The following is a 19,456-nucleotide window of genomic DNA, read 5'->3' as shown; positions in this document are numbered from 1 at the left end:
GCATCAGGACGGCGTGACAACAGTAAACACCGGAGGACATCTTGGACGGCGTTCAGGTTTTATATGGGTTAAGAGCTATCACTGCCACGTCATATTGGCTCTGGCAAATTGTGTGTCAGTCACTCTGTAATCCCAGTAAGCTGGTTATTTATCTGTTTGGCACTTTGCTCGCTCTCTCCCCGACAGATTCACCCGGCTGTCTCTCTCCTCCCTCTTTCTCAGCGCTTTCATCTCTGCATCCTCCCTCTCTTCTCCAGTTTTCCCTTGTCTCCCACCTACTCTCGCGTCTCCCTCTTTCATTTCGCTCTCAGTCGGTTTCTCTCTCCTTGTGAACCCCCGTGCTTTTCTCTCTCTCTCCTCCCCCTTTTTTCTTCCATGCCTCCCACTCGCTGTAAAACACTACCTTTGTTTATCCCTCTTCTTTCCCTTATTCTCACCTCGCTTTGTTCCTTTAGCTTCCTCTCCTTCTTCCCCGTTTTTCTCTTTTCCTTTGTCGCATCTCTGTTTTTCCGTTTTTCTCTTTTAGACGTTTCTTTCTTATCTTTTTTTTCCTGTTTATCTTTCACGCTCTCTCCTTCTTTATTTCCTCCTCATTTCTTCATGTTTCATTCTTGTATTTTCCTCCTTCTCTACCTCGCACAGATTGCTTTCTCTGACCTTTCCCTCTCTGTCTCTCTCCTCCACTCTCTTCATTCCTTCCTCCCTGCCTGTCGAGCTACACATCTAATGGCCATCTTTCTCTCCTTTATTCTTCCTTTCTCTCATCTCTCCTTCAATCCGCCCCCTTTCCCCTCTCTTCCTCAGTCTATAGAGCCGCCCTATTACTCTCCTTCTGCACTTTCTCCGATTCCTTCCTGTTTATCTCTCTATCTTTTGCCCCCTCGTCTCCCTGCCATGCCATCCTCCCCCTCCAGCAGAGCGAAACAGCTCAGAGGGAGGATGCTGGATGGTCGAGGGCCTTTAACTAGTGAACTCCAGTCTCCTCTATCAGCCCCTTTTTTTTTCTGAGGCTGTTCCTGAGACAAACACATGCTCCGCTGTGCCCTCTTCTCTGAACAGTTCACTGCACGCTGGTATAAAAATCGCAATTTCTACCCGGAAACGCAGCATTCACTCTCTCAAACGTGAGATCTGCAGGAATAGTGAGGACGTATCTCTTTTACGTAAGATCAGAGGTCTCTGCGAGCATGTCTTTTAACTGCATTGCAGGAGAACAACGTCCTTCTAATGCAAAGTTAACGATAATGCTGTTTTTAAAAGGGCATTTGCAGTTATTTGTCAGTGTCACAGTAAGAATGCGAGCAATTAAATAAATCTTTATTTTTGCATGTGGCGGCTCTGCTCACATGCTGAGCTCTTAGTTATGTGTTTATGCTCTGACCACAATGCCGGTGGTATTTTTTAGTGCTGAATTCCATTGGCAGCCATAAAAAAATGGAGGGAGGATCACATTTGCTTCACACATGTCATTAAAATCAGTCCTGGGTGTCTCCTCTTCCCCTAAAAGAGCACACAAAGAAGAAAAGCCTCTTATTTTTCTCCTCCCTTTCTCCGGGAGATCTTTGTAAACATCCAGCAAGCTTCGACAGGGAGAGTCGGCGAGAGCGGCGGCCCTGTAGTTAATTAGTCCCACTCTATTAGCCCAGCTGTTTGCGCGCTAGTTCCTACCAACAGGCCCCTTTGTTTAATACCCAGAAGCCCTCTGGAGAAGCCTCATTGTAGCTGTTGTTGCCTTGGATCATGCTTCTCTGTGAAGAGTAATGCTCGAAGGGCAGAGGAAAAGCCAACAGATCATATATGCGTTGCGATGGAGGGGGGTCCCTCACGGACATGAGCTGGGCCTCCTCTTTTTCTCCCAGTATAAAGTACTCCTCTTTGCCTGTGTGAATTTGTAAGGACACCCCTCGGCTTCTCCGAGGGAAACAGAATAACACTCAGGCAGCGAGTCGGGCAGCTGCAGCGGCGTGGATGCTAGCTGAGCAGAGTGTTTGCTCTGTTTTTTAACAACTACAGGGTTTCCCTCTCCGCTCGTCAGAAACATCCAGGGAGCGAGGCGATGACTGGCGTTATTAGATATGTATCACCAATTACCCAGACCGTTTGTAAGGAGTACAGTGTGGCGCGCCAAGTCAAATAGCTCCCTGTAAGGCTGCGTGTTGGTGTCTGCATACATTTCTGGTGTCTGAGTAGTGGCCTGAGATTTGGGGTTGTTGATGTGATGCCTATCTGTGAGGTTTATGTCTCTGGCTGGTGCATTTGGAGGAATTCTCAGTGTCAGATTTATTCTGATATATGCTATTTAACTGACCTGAAGTATGCGTATGTGAGTCTAATATGCATGGATCATTATGTGATGTAACACAACTTTATTTATAGAGCACATTTCATACAAACATGCAGCACAAAGGGCTTCACATAGGAACAAACTAAGACAGAATGAAAAGAACCCCAGTTACAAATGAAAGTAAAAATATAAGCCAAGGAATATATAGTTAAAATTCACCTTAATGGAAAGACCTGTAGTGCTAACTGGCTACAGAAGGAAGCCTTAGCTTGGATCCAAACCAGCAGCCGATCAGGCCGAGATTCTCCCGGTGGAGGATGTGGCACTCGGCCTGTCCCCGTTTCAGGATGTGGCTCTAAAAACATTTGGTTACTCAGCTTTCCTGTTTAGTGATGCCTTTGAATATCCTAACAAAGCTGCAGCACATTAATTCTGACTCACTGTATATAACTGTGAATCCTCATTGATCAGGCTCGACTGTTCCTCATGTTGTCACCCATCCATCCATCCGTCCATCCATCCACCCTCCGACCTCTGTGGCCTCCAACAAGGTCAGGCAACAGAAGAGAGAGAGAGTGAGAGAGAGAGCTGTTGCTTTCTGTCTCCTCATTGGCCGCTCTCCAGGGCCGGGGCGAGCAAACGGGGACATGGACAGGGGTACCAGGCAATCAGCGGCCAGATCTGGCTCGACCAATCAGTCGGCTTCACGTGGCCCCCTCAAAGTCACCGATTAATTGGTCCGATTGTCCAGTAGACTGGAAGAGAGAACTGTGAGTGTCGGTGTGTGTGTGTGCTTGTACTCTCCCTTCCTGGATAGCTTCTCTCTGCCACTAGCCTTTGCAGTATGACTTTAAAGACTTATAGTAAGAGACTTAGATGCACTTAAAGTAGTAAGTTGTGTTGGTTGCAGTATATGACAACTTTAAAAGAGTATTTGTTACAGTTTGCAGCTTCAGAAGTCTTAAATACTTAAACACAGCCTTGTTTTGTTGCTGTTTTTGTGAAAAAATTTGATTTATTTTTGGCCATATATTAAAAATGCATAAATCTGCAAGTGGAAATATACTGTAGCTACCAAAAGAAACCTGACTTAGTTCTGCCTAAAGGTTGTCTAGACGTTGTCTAGACGTTATTGAGGCAGATCCTCAGGCCGGTAATTGTCTTTCTGGTGTCCAGCTTTCCTGGTAATCTGTTTAAATGTGAGGCTGTGTGGGTAGATAAAAGGTATGTGGTTCCCTTGATTAGTCTGCAGTCTGTATTACTGGAGGTGTGTGCGTGTGTGTGTGTGTGTGTGTAAGTACAGTAGCTGGCAGACACAAACAGGAATCTCTCTTTGATTTCCTCAGAGCGTGAACACGGGAAGAAAAGAGAGACGAAAGTGACGGAAGTGGAAGAAAAACACAGAAAGAAACGGCAAAATGAGAGATAAAGAGGAAGGAAGAGAACCTGAGAGGGAAAACATTTTGGTAGTGTGTGTGTGTGTGTGTGTGAAAATCCCATAGTGAGTGAGGAAAAGGGAGTGTGTTAAGTGCTGCTGAGTGTTGTTTGGGAGTCTATTGAGGCGTATGCAGCGCTGCCAGCAAACAGCAATATCGCCTGTGCCGGATCAGAGGTGAAAGAGTTGTAGCCGGGGCCACCTTACGCTCACTATGTGTCCCTCAGCGGGTTAAAGTAGTGTGTGTAAGCATGTGTTGAAACTGTTTTATAATAAGAGCACAGCTCCCAGTTCACATGCTGTCTGTGAAAATCAATATTTAAAAAGGCATAAAGGGTAATTTCGTCTGAATCATCCCATGACGGCTCAGCGTAGCCAGTAGGAATGTTTATTCAGCCTAAAGTGGATTTACAGCATCTCAAACATCATTATCTGCTGTTACCTGGGAAAAGACATGTTTGGAGTGTCAGCATCCAATCACGACGTCCCTCTGCCTCTCAGATTCACTCACATCTTTACGACCGCGCTCTATCTCGGCGGCGGACACGTCTCCCAACGTGTAGCGGCTCGCCTGGCAGAGAGATGATAGCCCTCAATGACGTTTTATTGCCTCGTAGGCAGAGAGCAAACTTGCAGTGGCCTGAGTTTGCCCCTGTTGAAAAAGAGGAAATTGTATCAGGTTCCCACAGCAAGGGGCCAGTTTGTGTTTAGGATTAGGGCTGGTGTCAGCGGGCCGCGGGGGTCGTGTGGAGGAAAGAGTTAAAGATACGAGTAAACAAAGTGACTTCCTCCACCTTCTCCTCATCTCCTGCATCCTTTCCCACATGCAGCCATCTTTAGTTTTACTAACCAGGTTTGCTCACTTGTGTTTTATTGGCGTCAGTGAACGTCTCATCTGTGAGAGATTTACACTCATAAAACTCTTTGATAAGGTTTAAGAGGTAATTTGAGTGTTTGACTTTGGGATTTATCAGCTGTTTCTTCATATCGTCTCTATCAATATATATTTTCTCATGGTCCCCTTCTCTTTTTTCTCTATGTACCATTTTCTCGACTATGTCTTTAGGCCCTTTCCCACTGGTCAAAAAACCTGCTAACACCTGGCTTTTTTGCTTAATGGGAAAGGTTACAATCGGCATTCAGACCAGGGTCAAATGACTCTGCAGTAGACCCGGGTAATTATCGCCTCGGCTCCAATCGGCAATGATGGGAACACAAAACCCGGGTTGACACGCTAATCTCCGCCCTATTTCCCTATATGCTCCGTCGGTAACTTCTGCAACTCCTCAGCCACAAATTCCATCTAAGCAGCGCTCGAACATCGTTCCAAATTTGTCGGTGCCAAGTTTAATACACAGTCTGATTGAGTAATAGATACAATAAAGACCCAACCACCGTAACATCGTCACTGTTTACTAACCCTATCTCCGGCGCGATTGTGACGTCAGACGGTAACGCAGCAGAAAAGAGACCGACAGGAGTATACTTCACTGACAATGGGAAAAGAGACAATCGGCATATATCAGTGTGTCTTCTCGGGTCTGAAAAGCCCATGTCAGCAGGCAAATTTTGATGGGAAGGGTATTTGTTTCTAACTCTCTTTGTTTCTCACTCTATTGTTGAAATTGTAGGGTGAATAAAATGTTTCCCTTCGTCTCTCTGTTACTTAATCCCCCCTGCATTCACTCGCTCCGTCTCTCTCCGTCTGTTGGTTACATGTGGCCATGTTTGCATGACCAAAGAAATGCAAAGTCTAGCTCCGACTATTACAATCTGCCTAGCATGTGCAATTTACATGAAATACATATTCATTCATGACGTGCATGCACACAAACTAGCTCCTCTTCCTCCTCTCTCTTTCTCATCCCTTCTTGCAGCTTTTTAGCTAGCTTAGCTCTGTTCAAATGAAAACACTGGTCTCATTAACGTCTCTTATTTCGTCCAAAGTTGCCTGTGTTGCCTTTTATCTTCCTTATTTTACCTGTGAATACGCTCAGATTACATCATGTAGTTTGCTGCTGCTCCAAGAAGACTACAACAGCCGTTCATTTGAAGAAAAAAAAGAGAGAAGACGTTCTACTTCATTTGCTCCAGCGAGGGAGAGAAAGCGGGAGGGAAATATATCTTTAGCTCGCATGTTATAATTGTGGCACGCTAATGATGTAGACACATTCTCGCCGTCTGTTTACAGGAAGCGCTCTTCTTTAATTTGCGACTGGCGTGAACGCCAAATGCTTATATCTAATTACTGGTGTTTGGTAAAAGATACTATTTACACACACTTTTTGCCTCCTCGAGGTCTCTTGTGTGTCGGGGCGGTGCAGATTATGACAAGAAAAGTTAAAAGTGTAAATGTGGTAGAGACTGTTTTTTTATGTGAAACATGTTTGTGTCTGTGCGCAGGGAGTGAAAGGGGACTTCTTTTCCACATTAAAACATGAAGATGTTTCATTCAGTGTCTCTGAATTCAAGATGTTGTTCGGAAAGTGCCAGGCGAGGAATCCATTCAGGTTTATTTCTGTATGAAGCACCATAATTTGCACCATTGTCGTGTAATCATGTCCTGAAAGAAGATGCCACTTTCAGTCAAATTACTGGATATCTCCTCCTGCAAGGGAATACTTTGGCTTTGATTTGCAAATGTAAGCAAGTTAAAATGTGCTAATGCTCTGGTCATGCAAACGAGAAGGACTGCATGCATGGACCGTCTTGTGTTCTTGCCACGGGAAAGTCGTCATAGCGCGGAGTGGTGACAAATTTGGAATTCGTCACCGGTTTGCGCTCCTTATTTTGTCTGGTTTCAATTCAGCTCCAAATTGCCTCAATTCACACAGCGAACACACACACACACACACACACACACACACACACACACACACACACAGTTACAAGCTCCCACACACAGAGAATGCCCTGGCTCTTAATCATGGCCAGAACAGGTTCATAGGGAATCACAGCGACTCATCACTGACGTGTCACAACACATTACATCTGGCTGATAAAACAACCTAAAACTCTCTCTTCTCCTTCTGTCTCTTCACTCCTCTCGCTGCTGACTCTGCCTCCCTCCGCCTCGTCCTCCTCCTCCTGTGAAGAGGAGCTGAGCTCAGGGCCCAGGAGGCCTCTGATCAGATAGATGTTAACTTTTCAGGGAAAAACGCTGATAGCAGGCTGGAGAATTCACACGATAACCGAGTGACCCCATGAGCTCTCCTACTGTACGGGAAAGAGACACAATTATATCACTTATTTTGAATGTACATGAAAGAGACATACTGTTTGCACATTCACTTATAAGGAGGGAGAATGACAGGGAGGAAAGAGAAGGAACGGAGGAGGGAGGGGGAGAGCAAAGAGACAGGGTATTAGCACTTTGTTGGTGGAGGAGCATTGTTTGCCCCCTTGGCACACACACAAATAAGCAACTCGCACACATGCACAGAGCAGCAACGTTTATTTAAGCTTTTGATAAAGAGATTAGCCCCATCATCCTACGCTCTTAAGCTAGCCGAGGGGGTCCGTGTTCAGGAAATCCTGGCTTTCCTGACACGCGGGCTTATAGGGGGAAACCTGGCTCAAGCAACACTTATATGATATTAATACAATTCCTAATGGTCAGATTAGCATCGGTTGATCCTGAAAAGGAGGGAACGTTTGGTCAGGTTGGTGCTGAGGATTTTTAGAAGGTTAAAGGAAAAGAGACAGAGTGAGTTAGAGAGAGACACAGAATAAGGAGGCGGGGTAACTGTGCCAGCTGGGCTCTTTTTTTCTTTATTATTAGCCCTATCGCGGTGGTTGGAGTCCAGCTTAAAGCTACAAACAGTGAAGTGCTAATTTTAGCCTCCAAAGAGGATAAGGATAAATAGCTTGCTGCCAGTTTGCCATATGGTCCCCCGCCGATTATATTGTGTCAGGAATATTTTCACCCCGCCCTCACCCAAACACACTCACATATATGTTCCAATACTGTGGCACTGGAAAACGGGTTGATGTGTTTCTGTACATTATTCAACATATTTATAGTGGTTAACATCTCCATGTGGTGTTTTTCACTTGCTACAAGACATATCAGGGACAACATAAGCAGTCATCTCCATGGCTGGGCCTGTCTGCTTTTAAACTGCAGTGTACCAAGGGAAGGCTGAAAAACACGTTTTCAGATTGGCAGCTTTGAGTCGCACAAACCTAAGGAGCCAATCCTGTTAATGGACGGGGTGACGCCATACATATCATTATGTGGCAACCAAGCCAGCTGTAACCGTCATCGTAATGTTTGCAAACTCACTTCTGACTAACGTTAATGTTACGACTACTAATTACTACATTTCAAGCTAGTTTCAACAAGTTGCCACTAAGCGATGGCGAGACGTGTTTTGTTTCCGGCTGTAATCTTACAAAAGGAGAACCGTAGCACATAGTGGGCGGGGACTCTGCGGTAACTGGTAATTGAACATATTTTGCAGAAAAAACACATCAGACACAATTTATATGTCTTAACACATGACTGGAGCTGGTCTTTAAGCTGTCTCTTAAAAGTAGCAGTATTTGGTTTTGATCAGTATAGTTCGTGTCCTTCTAAGAGTGCACAGAAATTACACTGAAACAGTCCTTTCTAGACAGGAAGTTGTTATTGTGGCCTCAACCGGCGCTCTTTTTTATCCACTATAGCTTCCAGCTGCAAGCTAACATTTGGCCTCTCCTGTAATCTCCTGCAACTCGGTTTATATTCTCACTTGTAAATGTGAGCCCCGTAGAGGAATACAAAATGAGTCTCTCTCCCTCTCTCTCTCTCTCCATCAACACACATGCATATGGCCACATGTAAATGCAACACACACTCGCACAGCCACTCTCTCCATTATTCTCTCACCCTCTCTCTCACTCTCTCTCCCTCAAATTGAAATAATTCAATTTATGGACACAGCTCCAGACCTCCCTGGCTAAGACCATTATGCATGGAGGCCCCCCCCCCCCCCCCTCGTTCTTTTCGAACAAAAGAACAGGAGAATTTACCAGCCGGCTCTCCAAACGACAGCCACACAAAGCCAATTTCATGCCAGGGAAACACCAGCAGAAGCGCCATCTTTGGTCCAAACCTGCATCCCTGTGGATCTTTGAATATGGGTCGATGGTACTTTAGCCTGATGGGACGCATGCAGCTGCCTTTGCTTCGAACAGTCAGACCTGACTTCAGACTACATGTTTAAAAGTGATGTCTGATGGTATTTATGGTCTGTATGGGGATATTTGTAATAGTTATTTACACCAAAATGTGATGTTTTGGTGGCATCTTTGGGCCCATGTAACTTGGGATGCAGGAGATTGTTAGTAAAGGTGGGATTGAATGTGCGTCAACTAGGCCAAAGCTTGACCCCGGGCTGACCCAGACCAAACATGCAGCCCCCTGAGGCCCACCACCCCTCAGTCCTTTTGACATGGATACCTGCTTTAGGGATTCTACGGAGAGATAAAGACCTCTGCAAACTTTTCTAAGACTTTAGAGCGAGCGAGAGGGGATAGAGAGAGCTAGATAACAAATACCTGTAGGTAAACAAAAGAGCAGCAGGGTGGGCCGGAGGGCAGCAGCGGCGTTTATTTAGTGTGTTTGCAGAACAACACAAGGCATGCCACTATGCACACACTCATGAACACACACACACACACATTTGGATGTAACCCGATCGTCCCTTCTCGCTCTGAGCCGGTGAAACTCAAAGAGATGAGCAGGGACTGGGGGCCGAGATTCTCACTTGTGATAACCTTTGGAGTAAAGGCATGAGTGGCGGCGTTACGCACACACACACTGCGTATATGTATTGTACACACTCGCTCCCATAGGCAGCCCCATTGCTTTGTTCCACTGAGTTTCTCCTCAGTGGCGGAGAGGTCATACTTTTACAGGAAGTCACCCCCACAGAGGGGCTGCCTCTCTCAGGAAGTGACTCGGTGGGATTGCGTGGCGAGAGCGGCCGGCGTCCACGGGGGGCATATCACTCCCATCCACACGGGCCCATGCTCCACAGGAAGTAGACCCGCTGTAAACCCACTCACTTCCTCTTCCTTTTTGCCCGTGTCCCGAAAGCCTTATCAGGGCTGCGTATGGGGAGACTGATAGGACTACAAATCCCCCACATCCCCACAACACCACATCCTGTGCCTATCAAGGACACATTGACAAGAAGGAGGAAGTGAAGCGGCTGCATTACTCTGTAGGGAGAATCTATAATTTAATACTTAAGCTTGTGAAAGAGGGAGTTTTGGTGATATCAGGAGTGTGCCTGTTTACTCATTAAAAATCAAACCCTAAAATGTAAATACAACAACCAGCAGATTTAAATAGAGTAGGTAGTTGCTCTGATAATGACTTATCCTGTTTTCCTCTCCACCCCTTCACAAGCCTGAGCTAGTGGGAGCAGACCATATTATACTCCTTCATACACTAAAACCTTCTGTTATTCCAAAAAAACTCACTGGAAGCTAACGCGCTATTATTAGCCTGAGCCACCGCAGGGTTAGCGTGCCTGTATTATCTAACTACATGCTGCAGTTTGGCCGGCGCTGATAGGTTAGCATGAGTGGGAAAATCCTTGTGTATTAAAAGAGTTTATCAGAGGCTGTGTCATTCAGATAGTTAGCATGTGGAAAAAATGCACACACACATACACACACACACCAGGGCGAGAGCTGTACACACCAGCGCCGAGGAATAAACTCAAGTTTGGTTAATGGAACTACACCCCAAACATGAAGGCATGATTACAGACACAAGAGGCTGAATGTTGGAACTTAAATGATACATTTCCACTTAATGTTAGCTCATTAGGCTGGTGGCTTTGGTGGGATGGTTGGAGTTAAAAAAGGTGCTGCTGCAAGATATAATTTAACAAAATGTAGCCCATCGGAAAAGATGAGATCATTCGAAAGGATGTATTTTAAGTCAATTTATGTTGGCTAAGAATTGTACTTTGGCTTAGTAGAAGTAAAGGAAGCGTCTTTGTGCTAAGACAGACGTGTTTACAGCTGAAAGAGAATATTTTCTGTGAGTAAATATATATTTGTCTCTTAATGTTAGCTGTTGGCATGCTGTTAGCATGCTGTTAGCATGTGTTGTTAGCCCTTAACCAAGTTTAAAAAGGATGTTTTTCCCTTGGTTTAGCTGAAGCTTCCCTCTCTTTGTCCCATGTTTAAATTGAAGGACTTTTGAACGCCCTTCAGCACATCAGCTGACTTTTGGAAAGGGCCGCGGTGCCATTGTGCTGTTAAGTGCTCTTAGCTTTTGTTATGGTCCTTGTCCTCGCTCCCATCCCTTCCCCCTCTTCCCCCTCTTCCTCCACAGTCTGTTTCTCTCTCCCCGTGTTCCTTGTGCCGCGGAGTTTGACTGAAGCCTGGTGTGGTCGAAGGTGTCAAAAGCCATCTGAGAAGCAGCGAGACAATCGAGAGAGTGAGAGTTAAGAGTGAGAAAGCAGCAAAAGAGGCGCAATTTCGTGAATCATAGCGCATTGTGCGTCTGTGTTTGTGTGTACGAGGACTTCCCTTCACTGAGGGGAAGAATCCGTGGGCCCCCCCCTTTACAAGTGCTCCCATTTGAACCGAGTCTGGCCTTCTATCTTCAGCTTAGGAAAAAAAAAGGAAACTGCAACACAAAGGCAAGAGGGGAAAAATCAATAGTTACACAGCAAAAGTGCTCAACATGAAAGGGTGAATTCATCGCCCTACACTTTCATTTTAGCTTGTTCCGTCTGCCTCTTTCTCCCTCGCTCTTTCTCTCTCGACTGATCTGGAAGTGGGAATAAAAGGCGGTCACTCCGTGTGTGTGTGTGTATGTGGAGGCACACTGCAGTTTAATGTCGTGTCGGTGCCCCGCGCTTGAGGCGGTTTCCAGCGTGTCAGGCAGCCTGTGGTGATGACCCTTTACGGGGGAAAATGGCACTGAGAGAGCAGTCACATTTACACTGACATTTTTGCCATCACCTATGGCTATGTCAACAGGCCTGATCCCCCACCCCCCTTTTTCTCACAGACAACAGTGTATGGGCCTCAGACATAACGCACAGAAACGCAGGAAGTCTTTCAGATAGACAATGACCATTTTAGTATTTCACTCTAAAAATGATGCACCAACAACAATGCACATCATTCTCACAGACCTGTCTTTGACGAATGCTTGGAACTGACTCATGAACAACATTAACGGCCTTTGTTTTCTCTTCCCTTGTTGTTAAACACATTCCCCGTCTCTGACTTCCTCATCAGATCACCGCAAATGAAATAATTGCTCTTAACTTTCCTCGGATTTGCGCAACAACAAGCCTCCAGTGTGCTTTAATTATAAATAACCCTTGTAAATGAGTCACCAGTTAACTGTCATTATTGAATCTGTCAGGACTCATCCACAAAACTGTCATCATTCAAAGTACCTGGCTTTGTTACTGCAAAGCACTCATTATTTACTGTAATTACTCCAATGCATTTGTCTTTGATTACAGGAAGTAATTACTTAGCTCTCCCCTGATTGTCTGCCTGGCAAGCCTCCTTTTTTACTCTTTTGTAATAACGTCAAGTTTCTCTCATCTTTTTGCTCGTTGTATTGTGTTCGGCGTAAGTTCTTTTAAACCCTAATGTTTGCCTCCGAGTGATAAGTTCCAAATGCGTTGGCTGGAGTTGAAAATAGTCGAGTGTCTCTCTGGCAGAGGCAGGAAGGGAAGTCTAGACTGCTCATATTGTTTTGTCCACAGCGCATGTCATTATGCGCAGAATAGTGGAGGGGATTTCTCTGTCTCTGAATAAAAGGGAGGCGAAACGGCATTGGTCACAGAGAGCGTTTTGTATTGAAGCGTGCGTGTGTGTGTGTGTGTGTGTGTGTGTTGGTTGAGAATACTTTGGACTTGAAATACTTATTGGAAAGTTGCCTCAGAAGCGGCTGCATGCGAGTGTGTTCAGCGTGTTGCAGGAAAGGCAGACACTTTTCTCAAAATGTGCCCCTAGTTTGGAATTGTGTTGCAAGGAATTCCTGCATGTTCAGAATATTTGGCGGTGGGAGGGGCCTCCACAGCCGTGCAAAGGGAACCCCCCACTGCCTGCAACCCCCCCCCCTGTACTCCCCCCTCCTCAAGTCTTGAGCTTATGAATGGCCTGAATACAATAAACGCCACTTTTTTCTTTCCTCCCTCCCTCTCGCGAGCCCTTCTTTACCTCTCTGAGGATTTCTGGGAATGCGATGTATGTGTGTGTTTGTGTGTGTGTTGGAGCATCAGAGAGAAAAACAGCTATAAGGAGAGCACTTTAGTGAATGTACACCAGCATGTGTGTGTGTGCATGCTTTATGTATCGGTGCATAAATGTGTGTGTGTGTCTGACTTTCTCGCCTGCCTATATGAGATGTGTATCCCATGTGGAACAGGATAGCAGGTCCCTGAGGCCTGGGCCTTGCCTGGTGCAGCCAACCCAGGGTCATGTGAGCTTTCTGGGGTGTGAAACTCTAGGAGTGGCCCATGAGAGATCAGCTCCAGGTCACTCGCACTCTCTGCGAAAACACACACACAAACACACTGTCTCTCTCATGCAACAAATAGAATAAATGCACCGTCATAAACTCAAAAGACCTGTCCCAAAATCCTTCTCCCTCTCTCGTCCATCGTCGGCGTATAAAAACATCTAACATTACCCTCCGAAAACGTTTAGCCATCTGTGAATGATTCCCGCCTCATGACATCTGGCACAAAGCTAATATTCATAACCCTTACTCCTTTACTCAGCGGTGCTTCTATGAAGAAAAGAAGATATTAGAAAGCTAAATGTCATTATTCTTTTTGGCTAGAAGGGACGTGTCTGACGAGATCACTGTTCGCAGATGACTGGCTGGTGTAGTCACGGCTGTTAATTTGCCAGGCAGCAGAAAAATGGCTGACACCTCGGAATGGCACGTGTGCCCGTATGGAAGCGGGGGGGGGCAGGTTGTACCAATCTCTTGTCTTACACTGAGAGATGGTTCATAATCAGATCATAACAGATTAGCCTAGATACCGCTTGATAATGTCAGGGTATGCCTTGAGACAGAGGGAAGTGTGGAAGTGATGAAGACACAGGAGAGGGAGATGAAGACACAGATGAGAGGAGGCATCATTAGGAGCCACTGGTTGAAGAGGTAGACTGGAAATATCAAGACAGAGGAATGTGAATGTTAGCCTACATTTTTAACCATATTTAATCAGTGCAATATAATTACCGCTGTTTGATTTACAAAGAAAGCGTGCTGTGAAGAAAGGTACCAATCCTTGATCTTAAATCCCAAATGCTGTGCAGATATCCTCCATACAACCACACACTCCAGCAGACAGAGAGAAAGAGACCATAAAGTAATGAAGTAGGAAAGAGAGGAAGGCAGGAATGAAACATGAAGTGGCGGAAAGCCTCAAATATAAGCCATCGAAGCTGAATGAGCACAGAAGCAAGAGTCTGTTTAGCTAACGCTAACGAAGCTAGCAAAAAAGCATGAAGGAAGCTAACCTAGTTTTTACGTCATTATCTGTTTTTTACTCGCAGTGTGTGTGTGTGTGTGTTGCAGTGTGTATTTGTATATACAGCGTGTGAGGGGACTGATAAAATATTCCTTCCCTTGGTTGGCCCCGGGGCATTTCAACTGCCCCTGGCTCCTTCCAGTCACTGGCCTGCTCCCTAATTGCCACACACACATACACACTCCCGCACACACATACGACATTCAGAGCTTCTGTGGCTGGAAACACACATGCATAAAGAAAGACGGAGATAGACACACACACACACGTACAGACGAATGCACATCCATGCATGCATGCATTCTTCACACACGAACATGCACCCCCACCGCCCTGCATTGATTCACCACCCACCCCCCCCCCTTCCCCTCCCCCTCACAGCCCCTCCTCTAACTAGTTGCAAAGATGTTGTCATGGCCGATCAGTGGGCCAGGCTCCGAGTTGTGCCTGTGGCTTTTCCTCGTGGGGCGACTGGAGCTTGCTAGCTTAGCTGCACCGCGCTGAATGAATGCAGGCCTGCTGCATGCTCTTAATGAGCCTGGCTGCCTGTGTATGGAGAGTGGCTGACTGGTTCATTGACTGACTGGCTTACTAGCTGCCTGGCTAGCTTTCTGACTGACTGGGTGATTGGTTAAAGGTTGACTTACTTGGTGGCTCTATCGACTGGCTAGCTTACTGGCAGACGAGAGTATTTACCAGTTGGACCATTGGACAACTGACTGGTTGGCTGTGACGTCACTGAGGCAGATACATTTGAAATATCTGCTTGCACATCAGACGTTCTACCCATTCAATCTGCCCAAAAGTCACCCTTTAACCCAACATCTCCCTCCCAAGCTGAGGTAACACCACTGACATTTCCCCAACATGGCTGCCAGACACGGCTTCAACACCTTTCCTGCTTGCTTCGCCCTCTCTCGCTCCCACAGTCTCTCCTTTCTCCCTCCTCCCACCTCCCGCTCTTCTTTCACTCTCAAAGGCTAAAGCAAAGCAGAAATTAGCCCCAGACCTCGCAGAGGTGATTGGTATCAAATTGCAACGAAAATGGAAATGCCAATAAAATTGACGGCCTTTCTCGTGCTCCCCCCTCCTTCCTTTCTCCCCTCTAGGTAAAGTCAGAGTCTTACAGGTCAGACTTACTTAGAAGTAGTGTGGAGGAAGAGGAAGGGTTTAAGTTTCCCTCTTTGGCTTCGGTATCGGAATATAATGGTGACATTTCACTTGAAAAACAGTTTCCTCGTTGTTCATTATGTCTGGATGTTTGGAGATCTTATCAGCAGAGATAAATATGATATTGATAGTGATGTAAGCCTGCTTCTCTCACATGATGCATCATTTTGGTATGTGGTTGATTATTGATCAGCAAGAGTTCTTTGGGGTTATTTCATATTCTGTAAGGTCATGATTAAGAGTCTTAAAGATTTTAGTTGCAGCTTTCAAACCATTTTATTCACCATATATCAACAGATACAACTAAATATATAAATTGGGAAACTGGACTAGAAAGAGCGTGAAAAAGAGATCATTGTACTTATACCCCTTTCCCACCAATATCAGAGCGTTGATGAAGGTTTTTCAGACCCGGGACGACCAGCTAATAAATGCCGATTGTGTCTTTTGCCAGTGGACTATCTTCCTGTCGGCCTCTTCCCTGCTGCGTCACCGTCTGACGTCACGAACGCGCCGGAAACGGGGTTCTTCCTGTCAAATCAGAAGAGGCTGTCTCACCTCGCCGTCTTGCAGTGTTGCTGCATCTTGCAGCAGATAAGCCAGATGTTAACGGGTGTTAGCGGGTTTTTGACCAGTGGGAAGGGGGCTTTACTGATCCCTGTTAAGTAAGGGTTCAGATTAAATGCATTTATCATATTAGCTAGCTTATAAAAAAAAATCACGACATGATAAAATAAGAATATCCGTTATTAATCCCACAGCGGGAAAATGTCTTCTAAGAAGAGGCCGTTTCATCCACAGGGTTCAGTTTAGACGAGATCATGTGATCAAACTGTGGCACAAGAGTGTCACCACCACACCCAGAATCATGCAATTCCATTCCAACACTTTTATTACTTATGTTTCTCTTTCTTTTCCCCCTTTGTGCTTCTCTTTCTCTTGTTTCCCCTTCTCTCCATGCTTCTCACGATTCCTCACCTCTTCCTAAAGCTTCCTGCTCGCCCACTCTCTCCCTTGCTAGCTCACTTGCATGCATGCTCACTCCCTCTCTCGCTAACTCGCTCGCTCATGATCCGAGCGGGTACTCCGGCCCGCTCGCTTCTGTTTTCCCAACTCGCATGGGACGAGCCCCTAGGTTTGTTATTGTAGGCTTTGCTGAACATGAGCCGGTCTTTACAACGGATTGAAAGCATTTGCTTCCAATGAAAATCTGGTCTTAGATTACAGGGCCTCGACTCGGCTCACCCCTTCTCCTCCAGCAGACGTAGAGAGGGAGAGAGAGAAAGAGACGGAGGGGCGGGTGGATTTTAGCCCTGAAACAGTAGGCAGGAAAAAACGGACTTGTTAAGCCGGCGCTGCGTTTGTCCCGGGCTAATGATGTAACTGAAGCCTGCAATGTGAGGATGTTTTTAGACGGAGAGAGGTGCAGGAGTGGCTGGATTGTTTGAGTGTGAGGGAGGGTTGAGCTGAAACGGTTTGTCAATTTATCAATGAATGGATTAGAAAGTTGGAAAATAAATAATCAATTAAGGTTTCTTTATTGTTTGCCAAGAAAAAATGTCAATGATTGACTCGTTTCTGCTCTCAGATTTAAGGATTTGCTGGTTTTACAGATCCATCCAACAGATGCAGGATGTGAACGCAGATGACTGAAAATGTTCTTGAAGTTGCTCAAAGGCACTTGTCCAAATTTTGACCCTTTGCTTGCCTTACAGTAGCCAAACCGTGCCACCTGCTTTACATGCATTTGTGCATTATTAATGTGCAGAGGGTGGCGTTCGCATCAGTCTCGCACCCCTCCGTGAAAAGCCAGCTCTTGTTTTATCCCTCCCCCACCCGCCGCAGCGTCACCTCCACTTCCACGCGAGCTTCATTAGAAAGCCTTCAATATGTGTGCATATGTATCTCCTTCTGCCAGAACAGTCGGAGCGAGCGAGAGAGCGAGCGAGAGAGAGAGTGAGAGCTAGCCAAGAGTGTTGTTTCGTATGGATCGTAGAGAGCCTCTCTCTCCTAATGGTGTATATAATTCAGGTGCCCTCCAGGCATGCTTTCAGGAATTCTTTTGCCTGAGGTAATGGGGAGCAAAGGCCTGGGTTTTAGGCCCTTGATTATTCCATTGATGTGGCAGGCTGGAAAAAAGTCATCTCCAACCGGATTAGCGCCAACATCCCCATTAATTATCGATGAATCGGGGGCTTAGGGTTTAGCTAGGTGCTGGGTGTCGCCCTCTGCAAGTTAGCGGAGTACGGGCCCGCTCGAATGCAGTTATCTACTCCCGCCACAGCGAATAGACCTAGAAGCTTTAGAAGTGCTTTGTGTGTAATCAATAAATAACTGGATCCAATTCTGTGCACTGCTTCAGCGTTCCTTATTTTTCTTCTTTCCTTCCCCTCACTTCCAGTCGAGAGAGGCGGTACGGGACAAAAGTCAGTTATCAGCCGCCGAGATTTCCAGCAGTGAGGGCGCCACTTGTTTACCTCGCCTCATGTTTCTTTTATGATTATCGTCTTCATTGAGGGGGGCTCGCATTTTTGAATAATGATAATAACAATTAGGCTTTTCACAGCCACAGATGGGAAGAGCCTCTTTCTGTGCACTGGAGCTGTATAGAATGCGTACAGTAATTGGGTAGTTTGAATGTGTGTGTGTGTGTGTGGGTTCATGTTGTTGAGTCTGAATGCAGAGAAAAGGCCCACAGAGTGCCTTCCTTTCACTTTTCCTCCCAGTGTTCAAATACTCTAAGCTGTCTCCCCTTAGGTGAGGTTAACTGTCCTTAATGGAGCCTTATCGAAGCCCTACAGGTTGCTGTAAGCAGCCATGACGCCATTGTTATGAAAAGCAGCTAGCTTTGTTAGCGCTGTTTGTGCCTCTCACTTCCTTTTTTCCACCTATTTTCCTTTTATTTTCCGCCTTCCCCCTCCTCGCAACCTCCCCTTTTGTAGTGCCGTGTTACTCTTTCCACCTCAGGTAAAATGGCAGAATGCGCCGGGGCGACGCTTCAATAACTATTTTCCCCTCAGGATAATAAAGACTAAATCTCTCTGTCATTTTCAATTCTGCGCAGGCTTGGATGGGAGAGTGGGGAAATGCGACCTTACAAGTCCTTTGTGCTCCCCTTCTCCCTCTCTTTCTCGCGGAAAGATGCGAGCGCTCGCTGTGTTTTCAAGTGACGGGGGGGAAAAATGAAAGGCAGGGTTATTTATAAATGTATTAAAAATGAATGCATTTATGAGGTGCTGTTTTCCAGCCATTCTCCGCTTGCCATTGTTGTGCCTCTATACCCCTCCATCTGTGCATACAAAGCCCTCCAGAATTCCTTCGAAATCGTATTTATTCCCTTTGAACGCAGAGGCGCAGCGAATGCTGGAAGTAAACAAACTGTGTGTCTGATCTCCGCTGTCTCTTCCTGTTTCTTGTCATGTGACAGGTGATGGCCTGGACAACAGCGTAGCCTCGCCGAGCACGGGGGACGACGATGACCCGGATAAAGAAAAGAAACGCAACAAGAAGAGAGGGATCTTCCCTAAGGTGGCCACCAATATCATGAGAGCATGGCTCTTCCAGCACCTAACAGTGAGTTGAATGAAGCAGCATTAGTTCTCAGACGCTCTCAGTTTCATATCACGTGTGCACACTGAACTTCTCTTCACAGCCACAGGCCTTTTTTTACACACACGCACAAACACACACACGCAATTTCTATCTTTCTAGCTCTGCTTTTGTCTTATTTGACACAAAAACACTTACACACAAAGGAACACAGACCTGCACACAGAGACGCTGACACACACACCACGAGAACCCCCTTTCCTCCACAACGTATCTCGGTTCGTACGGTGAACACTTCAAAGACACAGGCCTGTGTAATCTGCCGGCGATCTCGGCTCTCGCTCCTCATCTGCTGAAACAGAATAAGGTTGAAGCCAAGGAGAGACGCCCCCCGGCCATAACTGCAGATACATAGATGAACCTTATTAAGAACAAATCTGTCATTATTTAACAGATGCCGGGGATGCTGCAAAGGCCTGTGGTTTGGCTTTATTTTTACTC

General features: G+C 46.0%; 1 protein-coding gene across 1 annotated transcript in view; it reads left to right on the top strand.

Moving 5' to 3' along the window:
* Window positions 1-19,456, top strand: part of LOC138588327 (homeobox protein Meis1) — a 74,093-nt gene that overhangs the window by 16,709 nt on the left and 37,928 nt on the right. Inside the window, exon 8 of the mRNA XM_069658387.1 lies at window positions 18,834-18,979. Within this exon, the coding sequence (XP_069514488.1) occupies window positions 18,834-18,979 (146 nt within the window). The remainder of the gene's footprint in view (window positions 1-18,833; window positions 18,980-19,456) is intronic.

The sequence above is a fragment of the Semicossyphus pulcher genome, unplaced genomic scaffold (assembly GCF_022749685.1).
Source record: "Semicossyphus pulcher isolate SPU_LCO1_2020_fin unplaced genomic scaffold, fSemPul1.0.p SCAF_12, whole genome shotgun sequence".
NCBI lineage: Eukaryota > Metazoa > Chordata > Actinopteri > Labriformes > Labridae > Semicossyphus > Semicossyphus pulcher.
Note: the sequence above shows the minus strand (reverse complement) of the source record. Positions and strands in the feature narration are given on the sequence as shown.